Below are 15,651 nucleotides of genomic sequence, written 5' to 3'. Positions count from 1 at the left end.
AATCAATATTTGTGTGGTCCAGCCTTAGACAGTAACAACAAATAAACAAAGGGGCAGTAATACAGCAGGGTTTTTGTTATTTTCAATGTGTACTAAAAGAAAAGCAATGGCAAGGAGTTTTAAGCAAACCCTAATATGCTCTTTATAACCAAAAAAATGCAAGGTTATCAAATTCCATTCTTAAACCATGTGAAAAAGTGTTCCAGGTTTCTGGGAGTCGATAAGAAAAAGCCAGTTCTCCTAATCGTGTCCATATCCTTGGGAGTACCAAACTACTAGAATCATGAGATCGCAAACTATAGCCAGTATTGACCTTTTTGACCAAAGTACTAAGATAATCAGGAACCATACCTTTAATAATTTAAAAACGAAGCAATACCAGTGATAAAGCCTTCGATTTGTCAATGAGAACCTTCCTAGTTTTTTATACATCTGGCAATGATGTGTCAAAAAAGGACACTCTAAAACAAAACGACAGTATGAATTATATATTACATCCAATTTTTGCAAAGACTGCTTGGAAGCAAACTGATAGATTCAGTTTCAGTTTCAGTAGCATTCAGAATGCCTCAGCTCAACTCTTGATTGGTCGATCCCATCGGGACCCAACTTCTCAAATTCTACTAGATTTACATTGGCTCCCAATTGAGCTTCATATACAAAACATGTATATATGTATATGTGTTGTATAAATATTTATAGGAGGAAACTTTCTTAAGTGATTCACTATACAAAGTAGTAATAGTCCAGGTCTGATTACTAATTTTCTTACTGTTAGAACAAAATAACATGTCTTAGTCTTAGTCGCATTTAGCAGTAATCTATCTCGGAGTAGTTGTTTTTGCACAATATCAAATGCACGCTGCAGATCTCTCTGAATAGAATAGTGTCATCCGCATATGGATGTATGCTTGAATTTGTAGCACCCAAGTTGCATCCCAAATCATTTATATACAAAGTAAATAGTAATGATCCAAGTACTGAACCCTGAGGAACCCCTCTGCACAGAGATAAAAAGGTTGAAATATTTCCATCAGCTCTTATTGCTTGTGTTCGATTTGTTAAGTAGTCCTTGAACCAATCCACAGCCCTGTCACTAATTCCCAGGCCACCTAATTTTCTACAGATAACAGTATGATCAACTGAATCAAAAGCCTTGGATAAATCTAGTAATAAGCACCAGCATATTTCCAATCATCCAAAGCGATTGATATGTAATTGATAGCTTTAAGAACAGCAGTGTGGGTACTATGTTTTGACTGAAATCCAGATTGATGTCCTACCAAGATATTATTCTGTGTTAAAAAAAATTCTTTAGTTGCTCACTTACACCTCTCAAATATTTTAGCAATAACTGGTAGGACAGATAGAGGTCTATAATTATTAAGATCTGAGTGTTCACCTCCCTTAAAAACAGGGACAACATATGTCGATTTCCACATTGATGGAATTGAATTGGTGATTAGAGAAAGATTAAATAATTCAGTTAGTGGTTGAGCAATAATCCTAGCTGCTATCTTTAAGACATATAGCTCCAGATTATCCGGTCCAGCAGACTTTCTTTGATCAAGGTTCATTAGTAATTTAAGTACCTCCTTTGTTTTTATAGTTCAAAAATAAAATGTAGCTGTAGTCTTATCCTCCCTTAGTTTGTCTAAGTTAGAATCAATGTGTGACTGAGTATTCAAGCATTCAAAATTCTAAAAGGTATTGACAATGTCGACCCAAGGGACTTTTTCGACCTGAAAAAAGAAACACAGACCAGGGGTCACAAATGGAGATTAGATAAAGGGGCATTCAGAACAGAAAATAGGAGGCACTTTTTTACACAGAGAATTGTGAGGGTCTGGAAGGAACTCCCAGTAATGTTGTTGAAGCTGACACCCTGGAATCCTTCAAGAAGCTGCTTTTTGAGATTTTGGGATCAATAAGCTACTAACAACCAAACGAGCAAGATGGGTCGAATGGCCTCCTCGCGTTTGTAAACTTTCTTATGTTCTTATGTTTTTATTTCACTAGTGAACCTGGGATCATTATATGTTTTTACTCGCTTTTTTTAATGGAGCATGATTATTGATAACTGTACTAAATTCATAAAAAAATACTCCCAAGCAATATCAACTGTTCAATCAATATGGGACACCACAGAGAATTTTTGGTTTAAGTTTAGGGATATGCACAGCTCTGATATAATAAATTGTATTATGATCGCTAAAAGCATTACAGAAGGTTCTTGCCTCTTTGTACCTATTAGGAAAGTTTGTAAAGCATATATCAATTAAAGATGATTTAGACAAGTCCTTCTGATTAGGCCGGGTTAGGACTTTTATCAATTGATTTAAACCCAAGGCAGAGCTTACATTTAAGGTGTTTGGATGTAATAGTTAGCCAGTCACAATTAAGATCACCCATAAGTATCAGTTCACTATTACCTAAAGTATCAGAGTCTTAAAAACATGTCATTAATAATTATTTCAGAGGCCGAAGGAGGTCTATAACAACCTACTACCAGTAGAGGGCGTGTATTTGGCAAATTTAAATGCAAACCAATAATTTCATATCCCTTGGCAACAGCAGAGCCGCCGAGAGCCGTCATGGGCCCCGGGGAAGGATTGGTATGTCCCGCTGCCCCCCGCCCCCCGCCCCATGGTACTACATTCATCCGACTTTGTAATATACTGTAATCTAAACCAAGCAATGATACTTGCAATCTTATCAGTGTCTGAGGAAGATCATTTCAACCGTTACAGTATTTTGATAATGGGTTCGAAGGAAACTGTCTACGACACGTAGAAGTTTCAATATCTCAATTAAAATCTGCAGCAGGATAGTTTACTTTTTCTCAAAGTAGTTATGTTTAAGTTATTTACAGTATTCAAACTTTTTTTTTAGGTAAGTGAATAAATATTTTTGTACAAATTCCTTTTGTAATTGTCATTAATCGGAAGCTTACTTAACATCAAATAACATACATTTTTTAGCATAAACTACATTTTAATGGTGTTGCTATACACTATTTTATTCATCCCATGCCAAAAATAAACCTCTCATATCTGCTCTTAACTAATAGCCTGTATTGGTAAATATATTTGTATTCTGAGCAATATAACCGATCATTCTCTAACTGTGTTTACCACCAGCTGAAGAAAGTACTTTATTTAAATTTACACTTTACAATTTTTCTAACAAACTGCTGCATCACATTGTTTTGAGCAAATTATAGATCTTAATAGAATAATTCATACTGTGGTATATATTGTGCAACTTTAGGGTTCTTTTAAAGTTTTTAAAAGTCTTTAAAAAAATACATAAAATTGCTATGCCTTTTTTCAGCAAGTGTTTGACAGCGCCTGGATACGCAATCATTACACAACAGAAGCACATCGGCTCGGTGTGCGGTATGGGAGGTTTTCTTTTTAATGTGGTGGTGGGAACGCAAAGGGTCTTGTGCAGGGCTAGTTGTTTTAAAATATTTTATAATATATAAAAAAAAAAGTTCCCCTTCATGAGGGCCCCGGGGAAATTTCCCCGCCCTCACGCCCTGTCGGTGGGCCTGGACAACAGAATCAGCTTATTTCAGTTCTACTTGGAATTACAACACATACTAAATTCAAATTAGTTTGTGTACTAAATATTTGAAACGTGCACTAAATAACGGGTTTTTGACCCGAATGGCTTTTATTTGTGCACATATGTACTTGGCCTTGTGGATCAGGCTACAAAATAGAAGGTACCACAGGCCAGCAGTGTGACAATCATTAATTAATGCAATCAACTACAGCTGGTTGCCTGCAAAGTAAACATACATTTTCTTGGCACAATTTAATTTATTGTCTGCAATGGAATTGTCATAATGACCAATTCTAATTCTAGCTAATCCTCCACTAGATGGCCAGATACAGATATAAATAACATCGTAGTAGGTATTTTAAAGAAAGAAATAAAACTATAGGCCAAGCATTTCAGTAACATGCTTACTACTGTGTTTGTTTTCTATCATTTAACATGCTACTCTTGACAATGCTTCAATATTGATATAATAATAATAATAATAATAATAATAATAATAATAATAATAATAATAATGTTAAACCCCTTCTTCTGGCCAATTCAGAAAATACAAGTGGCCGTTAACCACACAGGGTGCGGGGCAGAAGTATCTGCATTTGACGTGGCGTGAGGGGCGGAAGTTCTTGCCTGTGTGTGTTTTGGTTCTAAGGGGGAAGTTGCGAGAAAAAGAAAGGAGGAGACTTGATCGGATCTGGTTTAATATTACTTATTTGTAAAGTAATACACAACTTACAATCCTCAATAATCGTACTGGGACCCCGTATAGAAAATCCGTTTACGTACAATTGTGCCTGAACGTCAGGTAAAGTGATAACGTTGTAATCATCCGTATGCTGTGAATGTTCGTGGGAAACAGGCCTGGATGGGAGAGCCTTTGATAGTTTTGGCATAACTGTAAAGAATAATGGAAGATGTATTTTTCATTTAACTGCTGTTCCATCGGACACAGTGTACTTGTGTGGTTCTTTTTTTTTGGGGGGGGGGGACACTATTTAGGAAAATTGACTTAAATTTTGTTGGAAGACATTTTTTTTAGTTTTCCAAAATGGCGTCTTCCTTCTGCATTTTCAAAACAAAAACGAAGATAAACATGTCTTCTATTTCTTTTAGGAAACAAAATGCAATTAAATCTGATTTGATAAAACCAAGCCTATTTAATATATATTTGATTGCTGATGTCAACATTTACCGGCTCCTTAGCACTGTAGGGACATACCGGCGGTGGTAAATTCGCTGCTCACACACACACTGAATCCAGGCTATTCGTTTTAACGAATGAGATTATTATTATTATTTTTCACAAATGTTGAAATATAATGTTACACTTTAACGCTTTGGGTTGATAATAAAACGTTGACTGATTTGTGTTTTAAAATAACCTAAAAACACTGGTAAAGAGAACGTTTTAGTACAATACATATTGTACCGTACCTGGTATGTACTGTTGAAAAAAAAAAATGTATTTTTGATTTTAATAAACACTTTCGATAGCATAGTGAACCGTTTACAAACAGTTTTTAGTTCAGTTGTTTAAAAACGTGAGTAACCCTGACTAGTCTTTGTTATATAGTTTCGTATTGGCAATTATGAAAGCGTCAATTTGCCTTAATCATCAGACCATTTAAAACACAAGATATTATACGAACGTCTCATGCTTTCTGTTCGTGGTATGATGTGTACATTAGTTCTTTGGTGGTTTATTTGGGGGTTGTTTGAATTTCATGAATGGGCGTGATACATAGTTGCCTTAAAATAACCGTTTAAGCTTATTTTATGATTAAAGTTTCCAAGTTCCAGAAGTATTTTAGAATGTTAAGGTTTTAATGTTAATGTTTTAAGGTGTAGTATCTTATACAAATGAAGTGCTTCATTTTTAAATATCTGTTCACCGAGTAACAGTGGCAAGTTGCTGGTTTTCCAGGGGTAGAGGTTGCTTGTGTTCTTACAGCTAAAACTATTTTAGATGATGGTGTGATTTTTGTTACTTTTGCCTGCATAGTTTCATTCACAAAATAAAGGCTGACCGCACTCTATCAAACAAAGTACAGAAATGTATTTATTATTATTTATTTGGAGGACGCCTTTATCCAAGACGACAAATTACTTTTCGACCGCAAGGTATTCATCTTAGTTTAAAAATAAATAATAAATAAATTATTCAGAAAATGTCATTTGGAAGAAATTCACAAGTGTTGGCATTCTTGAAATAAAATATTATCCATGTCTCATGAACCCACCAATTTTGTTTCACTTTATGTGTTTGATAAATAAATAGTTTATAATATGCTAGTCTAATTAACACATTCATTAACTCCACAGTTTTGTATCTGAGAAGAAAAAGAGGACTATTTAAAAGCTCAGAGCAGAACTGGTGTTTTGGTCATGGCAAGTCGGGGAGGAGCAACTAGACCCAATGGACAAAACGCTGGCAATAAAATCTGTCAGTTTAAACTAGTTCTTCTTGGAGAGTCTGCAGTTGGAAAATCCAGTTTAGTGCTTCGTTTTGTGAAAGGACAATTCCATGAGTTCCAAGAAAGTACAATAGGAGGTAAGTTGAAACTCCCATTTCATTTCTCAGTTACTATTCTGATTTGCTTTAGACATTGTGCAATATTTCATTTTTGTATTATGATGTATTAAAACTGTAAAGAAGTTTAAGGTTGTAGCGTTTGCGATTTTTCTTAAGTGCTGCAAATCTTTCTTTTTTTTATGAGCATTTTTTTGTTTTCTCATACTTGCAGCTGCTTTCCTAACTCAGACTGTTTGTCTCGATGACACAACAGTGAAGTTTGAGATATGGGACACAGCTGGACAAGAACGTTACCACAGTTTAGCACCAATGTACTACAGAGGAGCTCAGGCTGCTATAGTTGTATATGACATTACAAATGAAGTAAGTAATATTTGTGATAAAGTACAGTTTATATCCTTAAATTTAATAAACCTATTTAGAAGAATGTGATTCAGTGTTTTATGTTTCATTGCTTTTTAGAAGCAGAGCTTATTAGGTGGCAGCAGTGTGGAGTAGTGGTTAGGGCTCTGGACTCTTAACCGGAGGGTCGTGGGTTCAGTCCCAGGTGGGGGACACTGCTGCTGTACCCTTGAGCAAGGTACTTTACCTAGATTGCTCCAGTAAAAACTCAACTGTTTGAATGGGTAATTGTATGTAAAAATAATGTGATATCTTGTAACAATTGTGAGTCATCCTGGATAAGGGCGTCGGCTAAGAAATAAATTATATATATATATATATAATATATAATAAATAAAAATAACTTTGCAATAATCAGAAAATACTGAACATGCTTTGTGTGTCAGAAATGGCACGATTGTACCATGAAAGAAACATCAATGCTTTTCTTCAAAAGAGGACATGTATGTACAATATTAACACAGATACTTCTAACTCCGTGCTGGGTCTTTGCTTTTTTGGCAGGAGTCATTTGCAAGAGCAAAGAACTGGGTAAAAGAACTTCAAAGGCAAGCTAGTCCCACTATTGTAATAGCTTTGGCTGGCAACAAGGCTGACCTTGCTAATAAGAGAGCTGTTGATTTCCAGGTATGTTGAATCACTTCAAACCCTGCATGAAAAAAATATTTTATTGGATACTTAATTACATTTCACAGCAAAGGCTTTGCACACTGGTGATCTTTTCTGTTGTCATTTTTAAAGCATCTAACATCAGATTGGAATAATTGATTCCGAAATCAACGTAACCCTCAGTTACAAATTTGGTGTACAAGATGCAGTAACAAATATACTTGGTTTGGTAAATGTTTGTTGTGTTTTAAATTGGCATAAAGAAAGGGATCTGGTGATTTCATGCTTTTAGGCCTGTACTGTGCTTCAGCAGCGCTCACTTATTCTGTGATTGTGCTCCTCGTGCCTTGCTCTGTGCCAGTATCAATGTAGCCTCTATATTGGTTGGATAAACCACAGAATGTACAGATTTACCCAAAATGACTTTATGCAACCCCTCTATATAGAGAACACAAAATTGGTCTAATTTCATTCCATTACAAGAGTGCGAAGGCCCAGTAACTAATGAGTAACAAGAGATGAAGGCCTTAGTCAAATGTGGAAGAAAGTACGATTGACCACTGAGACCCATTATGCATTCTATTTAAACATCAGGCAGCTTTTTATTTTAAAATGTTGCTGGGTTATCAAGGGTAGTTGTGTAGAACTGAAAAGGGATTCTGAATTAGCCAGTTGCAACAAGAGACCAAAAAATCACAAATGTTAGGAATGTTTATGTAGTGAAACAGGTCTATTACTGCTAGACGCCAGAGTAAATTGTAAAAATGTATATTCCATAATATTCTCAACAGTGGTGTGTTTATGTCTGTATAGATTGGTAGATAGATAGATGTGGTGCTGGATGTATATTTATTCTACAAGCTGAGTAGATAAATGAAAGCCTTTGTTTTACAGGAAGCACAGTCGTATGCAGATGACAACAGTTTGCTGTTTATGGAAACCTCAGCAAAGACATCAGTGAATGTGAATGAAATATTTATGGCAATAGGTATGAAAATCTAAGTGGATTATTTGTATTTTGTACTACAAATACCTGTGGTTTTCTGGTTTGATCAAGTATAAGCGATCTTTCATCTTAGTGATCTAAGATGACAGAAGGTTAACAAGATTAGCAGCCTTTGTTAAACCTTAAATAAAATGGCCCATTTTGTGAATTTCCATTAATATTTTGTAACTATGATAGCATTTGGAACTGTATTTATTTATTTTTTTTAATATTGCTTTCCATTTGCTATATTCAGGATTTAGCATTTGCCCATAATACCTTGGTCACAGCAACTGCTGTGCAGGGACAGAAAAACTACAGTTAAATAAGGAGTCAGTCACAAAGAGTTAAATGAATGGTATAAATTATTGCTTTGGAAAATAAAATAAATAGGGATGGGTGATGTTAAAGTTATATAGTTATGCCGTCATATTGGGCATTAATTCACCTCAAACCTGTAGAGAGTTGTATTTTCAGATTACACTGAGGTAAGGTTTAAAACTATTTAAGAACTGCAATTGTAGCTAACAAGATAGTTCAAATACATTTGCTCCTCCATACCCACCCACTCAATGTATAGGTCTCAAATGTGCAGTTTAAAATAAATAAAACAACAGATCTGTTCATTTTAAAACATGATATCTGGTGCTGTTAAAGAAATCTCTGTTTGCAAGCCATGCTTTTCGATGCCCTGGCACTTCCTGGGTCATTGTACCTGGGGGTGTAATTGTTCCTAGCTCTGGTTTCCTGTCAGTAACGAACCAGCTGCTTCCCCTGTTGACTGATATGTTTTCAGTCAGTAACAGGCTTTGACCCAGAAGACACTGCTGAGTTGAATTGACCAAGGAGATAAAGCAGTAATTGATTTGCTGAAAGTTAAGGCAAGGCAAGCCAGCTTGGGTGTTTTTTAAAATTTTTATACCTGTATGTAGTGTAGTGTCAGATGACCGATGTAGGTAATAGAGTACAACGTGGCTAACTTATGGAATTATTTTGTTAGCTGCAATTATTTTAATAGATCATGTAATTGTTACATTACAAACAGTAATTTCCACTTTATTTATATATACGTCCTCTAATAGGGCGAATGATGTAAATAATCCATACTTGATATATGTATGATAAGGTGTCAGATGTAGTTTTGAAAGTAATACACAAATATGTATTTGAATTTGAAAACTTGAAATCTGTTCTAAACCAACAGTTACTTACCCTTACGGGAGGGAGTAACTTCAGAAAAATGTGCTTGTATCACTTTGGTTCTTGGGTATCTCTGTCCTTGGATAATCTAGAAAGAACATGACATGCTGTTCTCACAACTACTTGCCCATTATGGGATGATTACGAGCATCTGTAATGGTTTCATTATAATTTTGGCATAGTGTTTTTTGAATATATTGAACCCACATTGACAGTAAGGCTTTGCCATGCAAATCAACTTGGATGTGTTTAATAAATGTACACAACACAAAAATGGGAGTCCCTGTCTGGCAGCTTTATGTAAGGTTGAACCAGCATAGAAGCAATATGTTAGTATGATGATTCTTTTTATCCACCATAGTATTCAAAGGATGTTTGTTTTTAATATCTAACAATACAGGTAATTCAAATGTTTGGCAACACTAAGATACATTTCTCAGTTGGCTAATAACATTACATATTTTGTTTTTCAGCAAAGAGATTGCCCAAAAATGAACCACAGAGTACAGCAGCAAACAGTGGCAGAAACCGAGGAGTAGACCTTACTGAGACTACTCAACAAAGCAAGAGCCAGTGCTGTAGTAACTAACGTTGGAGTCTTATTACAAATTGCATCTCAAATAAGTCACTTCCTAATTCTGAATAACAAAGGAATATAGGTGTTATAACTTGTCCCGAATTACACCCAGAATAGTTAAAAGACTGTGTATAGCTGCATTTCTAATACAAAGTTTATTTTATGTCTTTTGAATTTTTATTTAAAAAAAAAAAATTACTTCAAAGATATAGATGCATGTATCACTACAAGGTCAAAATACACAGTTTTAACATTATTCATCAGCAGAAAAAAAAAACACCTTTTAATGCTGAAAAGGACATACCTGTCTGATTTAAGAGGGATGCTGGTTAGATTCCCCCTTCTGGTTGATAGCTGTGATTCATTAGTGGCATAGGAAATGGTGTCCACATGTTCTTTTATTGTACCCATGGCTTCCCAACAAACTAAATAGTAGCACTAGAACAAAGTCTCCCATTCCTAGGTCCTTGGGGCATGCCTGCTTCTGGCTATTCTAGTGGCATTGTGCAATTGTGCAGTATTTCTGCAGTGGCTAGTGTCTGCAAGGACCCTCATCAAATCCATGCATTCCTTTCATAGTAGTTACATTATGCAGACCAATCTGTTGTAAAGTTTAGTTGCAAGTAAAAAAAACAAAACAAACAAATATATATATATATATAATTGCATCAGTAATATGGGGTTATTTGATAATAAGGAAATCCACATTTTGTTTACTCACATTAAAACTGGAAAAAGGAAAATGTGCCCTAATTGTAATCATGATCTAACAGTCCTGAGACCACATTTGATGAATTAATAGTTGGAAATGGTTATTTCTGATTTCAAATGTTTTTTTTTGCTAACATGGTTTGACTCATTTTCACACCTCGTAATTGTTTTGGGAACAAACTGTTAATATTCTTTTTAAACATGTACATCATGCCTTGCACTAAAATGCTCTTTTTCATTATTATAGCTGGCTTGGTTAATAACTTTCTGTAAATAGGGTGTTGCAGTGTAATCTACTTTTAAATATACCATGTATTGGACTAATGCCTGCTAGGGAGTTGTTTTAGATAACCATACAATATGTACAGTAACTGAATCGGTTCTATAAAGGGTTTGGAGTTTTTCACAAATGGCAAATTATAATCAATGGTGGTTTTTATAAATGTATGTGGTGTTAACATTGACATTTGAACTTGCATTTCTTTACTGGTTTGCCTTGTACTTTCTCAAAATGAATTATGTCTCAATTTATATTTTTAGCATTTCTTTTGCATTGCACTAATTATTTTAGTGGCACATCAATGATTTCTCTATACAATATTACACCTTGTAAAATAATAAATTAAAAAAAAAAAATTAAATCATAAACTATATTGGGGTAGCAATTCAACTGCTTAATAGACAGATAGCTGAACTGTTCAATAAACTGCCTGACTTGTCACTTTTAACACATTGTAAACATGTAACGAAGAAAGGTCTGATCAGTTATATTGTTCAGGTGCTACTATATGAATAAGTTAATAAACAGGGAGATATTGTATACTGTTTGTGAACATTTAATGCAGCTGAAAGCTAAATGCAAATGATTTACGGTGCTGTTTATTACCAAATAAAGATAAAAAAAAAACATTTGATCAGTTTATTAATGTTAAGAAATTTGTTAAAACTGCCAACTGTTACATTATGTAAAAAATGTAAGTCTTCTTGCATACAAATGTTCCCACTACAAATATCTCCATTGTAAACATGTTTAATAAAACACAAAACATGTTTTTAAAATGCACTCCAGAATTTCATTTACTGGAAATGTAGTCCTACTTCACTTTCTGTTCATTTTTTCAAATAAGAATCGCACCCAGGAAGAAGTACTACTGTTACTGAGATATTTTCCCGGGATCCTGCACACATTGCCATTACAACTATTGTTTTACTTATGTTAGCTGCGAGAATCTCGTACTGGTTTTGCATTTGTAAATGCTCTTCAACTCTCGCAGTTACATTGGTCAAAGTGTTTTCTTCAGGTTGGCTGTCTTGTATTACTTCTAAAACAAAATTATTGTCTTCTGTCCCGGTTTCAGCAGAGTTAATGCTCAAGTCATTTGGGAGCTCAGTCTTTGAAAAGTGAACTGATGCTTGGTTTGACATTGAGCCTCTATCCTGACTTAATTCTGAATGGGAAGAAAGAATTTCAATTGCAGTTGTTACTACTTTATCTTTGTTTAACACATCCCAAAGCCCACTGGAAGCTAAAATTAAGAACTGAAAGGAATCATCTATTGGTAGAGACAGTGAGCTTGGCACTGGTATAACACACTTTTTCAGCAGTGGATCTCCATGATGTCCAAGTCCACGGGTAGCTCTTGTCAGTCCTTCTACCAGTCCATGTGGCTCATGGACACTAATTTTCCCACCATTCTGATAAATTCGACATCTCTCCTTGTGGTTTGATGTACTGTGATCTTGCGTCAGATGATGGCCTTTCCCATTCTTGCATAAAACAGCATGTGTGTTACCTAATATACATTAAAAAAAAAACAAGAACATGATGGGAGACTACATTTGGGGGCTGATTCGTGAAAGTGATTTACAGTATAATCGTAAATCTCGAAAAACTACTCACTTCTAAATCTTTTGTAGTCATTTTTGTATTACTTTAGTATAAATACATGTTAATTTGGATTCATATGTTGTTTTTTTCTGACTTTATGTGAACGAAAAGACACAAATCCGCCCGTTTTCTCATTGGAAATAGGTAAATTTCAAAATATCACTCCTGGTCACAAAAGCAAAGTTTGTGGGGAATAATAGCCATTTTCTATACTTTTGAGGCATAAGCAATTAGGAAATAACACTTACTACCCAGGAACAAAAATTGTGTTACATAGTGTAATTGATGTATTCTGTTTTTACACCAGGTAAGTAATTACAGTTTTAGTTTAATGGTAATTGGTTAGGTTTTGAATGCATGGTATTTAAAAGGGGCATTGATTCTAAGTTACTGAACCTGTACAATCAGATTGGTGACAAAATTTACTTTTTGTAGAAGAAATGCATTGCAAATTAAATTGTAGCTAGAACTGGTCTTCAGTATGTTACTAGCTAATGCTTAGTGTAGTCAGGATAATATATGTATAATTTTTGTGACCAAAGACAATAATACTGTTAAAGAGAATGTAAACCACAGTAAACCAAAGGCTTTATAGCTAAGTTATAAGCAAAACCTGGAAAATGTGTTGTCTGAAATTAAGAGTCCTTTTTCCATGTGCAAAACTGCCACGTAATTACCAGACATGAGACTAACCAGTTAGCTGGGTTGGGGATTATGCTATCAGGTGAATTCGCTCCTTCATTTGTGGAAGTGCTGCATTGTTGGTCTGCAGGTATTGCAGGCTCAGCGTGTTCTTTGTGCTGGACAGTGTTAAAGCAGTATGGAACAGCATATACCAAGTGTGGTTATACATGGAAAAGGCATTCTTTATGCTGCAGAATAAAGCATAGGGGACCCTTAGTAAGTGGGAGCCAATATGGAGAACATAACAGCTCAATAGTGTGCTACACTACATGTATTAGAAGAATGCACTGTTAATAGTACTAAAGATAATAAGGAGGAAGGTACATTCCTTTAAATGTAACAGATTGCTTGCATCTGGCCCAGACAGTATATGCGTCTTTTGATGCACATCTGTTCATATGTAATGCAGAAGACCTTACCAGCGTTGGCTATGTGTATCATCCCAGTAACACGTCCTTGTTGATTTGTTGGTATACCAATGGTATTACCGTTTTCAGCCATCCCTGCCTCACTTTTTCGTGCTTTTGCTGTGCTTTCAATTAGGCAAATTAAAGCTGTGCAGCCACTCCACCTAATCCTGGAGGTTTCATCTCTACCCAGTCCAAGCAACCTGTCCATCTTCCAAAACGCTTTAGCGAAAGCCCTGTGCACGCGTTCCGGGTCACACACATTGTCTTCCACGGAGAATAAAACGGGTGGAGCGTAACCTGTATTGTTGTCCTCGCACATTTCCTGGAATAGTGTGTCAAACCCAGCTAACATCTTCAGATCTTCACTCGTTACAGAGTATGTGGATGACGGGTATTTTGACAGCTGCTCCAGAACAAGAATCGGAAGTTCTTTTGATGTAACCTGAGCAGCAAAGTTGCCATGAAATCCGTCAAACAGGCCAATGAAGCACGTGCCCGTTTTTCCCCCATACTGATCGATTAGTACCGATACGTCTTCCATTTGGGGTTTCCAAGCAGCATTTTTTTCTTCACAGGTTGATACAGCTCTGATTAACGGATGGCTTACTTTCGTTGTGTTCACGGTATGTTCAGCAATGTAATATTGGCAATCTGCATGTTTAGGTGGAAATGCACGTCCCAGCACTGATTTGATTATCTCATAAGACCTGTTTATTTTCTGAACTTTATTTTCAGTGTAAGTGTGAGACCTCAACAGTTGAAGTATGGCTTTTCTTCTCAGAAGTAACAATGCTTCTAGATCGTGTGGGATTTTGTATGGTTCGCAGCCTAGCACACTAAGAGCGTGCTCACGCAGTCTTTGGTGTAGAAATCCAGTTTCATTCTCACATTCCATTGATTCAGTTTTAGTTTCCTGGTAAACTGGGGTTGAACTTTCTGGAACGCTTGGCTTGCTGCTCATGTTTCTATGCAAACGTAAAACACATTGCAAACGTTTCTATTAGTTAGATGTTTGCTTTTTAAGAGTGCAAATCAGTCAATATTTAAAATTACATCACAATTTAATAAAAAGTAGTACATTGATTTCATTATTTCAAAGCATTAGTTTAGCTATCTGCCCAGGTTGCAAATGTCTGCTGCCAAAAGTATTAGGTATTCACGTCGTTTAACATAATAATAGGAAAAATCTTGTCCTAAAATAATGGTACAGTAAGACTAATAATCACAGTTTACATCAAATCAAACGTACCTTTGTTCTGTATTGGTAAAGGAAGGAAATCTTTATAGTTTGATGTTTTGTCTTGAGATGTTGACAGTCATTACCACGGAAACAGTGTCCTTGGTTACGCAATCCGATCAATGGAATGAGCAACGGTACAGAGCTTTCTGCATATTGAACGCAGCCCTGTTCACCACGTCAAGAGCTTACGTCAAGAAGAAAAATGGAAAATAAAGTTGAAAAATGTTCTATGCAAATAAGCCTACAGTAGTGTGTGTGTGTGTGTATATATATATATATATATATATATATATATATATATATATATATATATATATATATGTGTGTGTGTATTATTAAGAAAGTTTAGATCAAGCCACAAACATTGCTGTTTATTGTGATTTTAAAAATGAGATGAACCAAATTAGTGTAATTTCTTCTTCCATAAGGTCACAACTTTAAATTGCTCAGAAGAGTCTTTATATTTTTATATTTAGAATAAAGTCTGTTTCAAAGCTCTTTTCAAAGTGTCCGCTCTAGTGCACTGGAGTTTGAGATCTCTTCTAAGTCACTGCAGGAAGAGTGATTTTTTTTTTTCAAACAGAACAAGTGCTCTGACTTTTCTGTTCTGCACCACATCATGGATTGTTATTGCTGTGTTACCTGTTTGACAATGTGGGCAATAATCCTTATCCCTCAGTGCAATAGAGCAGACTCAGCTCCACACCTCTTGTACCTTTCCTGTGCTGAAAGGTAGGATGTGGACCATGGGGTGTAGAAATTTCACTTTCAGGTGTTGGTGTTTGACATCTACCATGATAAACATCAATCACCAGTGATTGTCATAAATGACTGCTAGCCAGTGT

General features: G+C 35.4%; 2 protein-coding genes across 3 annotated transcripts; one reads left to right on the top strand and one right to left on the bottom strand.

Moving 5' to 3' along the window:
* The first annotated feature begins 4,121 nt into the window (after window positions 1–4,121).
* Window positions 4,122–11,647, top strand: LOC117394839 (ras-related protein Rab-5A). Of its 2 annotated transcripts, none has more exons than XM_033993473.3 (6): window positions 4,122–4,372; window positions 5,890–6,118; window positions 6,312–6,463; window positions 7,007–7,129; window positions 8,006–8,099; window positions 9,770–11,647. In XM_033993473.3, exons 2-6 carry the CDS (start codon window positions 5,953–5,955, stop codon window positions 9,883–9,885), a joined length of 651 nt encoding a protein of 216 aa, XP_033849364.1. In that variant the 5' UTR covers window positions 4,122–4,372; window positions 5,890–5,952; the 3' UTR covers window positions 9,886–11,647. The 2 variants fall into 2 exon arrangements, with proteins under 2 accessions (XP_033849364.1, XP_058866695.1); XM_059010712.1 differs by lacking the exon at window positions 4,122–4,372 and adding an exon at window positions 5,379–5,688.
* Window positions 9,894–14,899, bottom strand: LOC117394837 (protein phosphatase 2C-like domain-containing protein 1). The gene is made up of 3 exons (XM_033993471.3): window positions 14,816–14,899; window positions 13,576–14,531; window positions 9,894–12,377 (listed from the first exon to the last, which is right to left on the bottom strand). Exons 2-3 carry the CDS (start codon window positions 14,525–14,527, stop codon window positions 11,695–11,697), a joined length of 1,635 nt encoding a protein of 544 aa, XP_033849362.3. The 5' UTR covers window positions 14,528–14,531; window positions 14,816–14,899; the 3' UTR covers window positions 9,894–11,694.
* Window positions 14,900–15,651: the final 752 nt, after the last annotated feature.

This window comes from Acipenser ruthenus, chromosome 3 (assembly GCF_902713425.1).
Source record: "Acipenser ruthenus chromosome 3, fAciRut3.2 maternal haplotype, whole genome shotgun sequence".
In the NCBI taxonomy this organism is placed as follows: Eukaryota; Metazoa; Chordata; class Actinopteri; order Acipenseriformes; family Acipenseridae; genus Acipenser; species Acipenser ruthenus.
The sequence above is the reverse complement of the archived record's forward strand: the minus strand, read 5'-3'. Positions and strand labels throughout refer to the sequence as shown.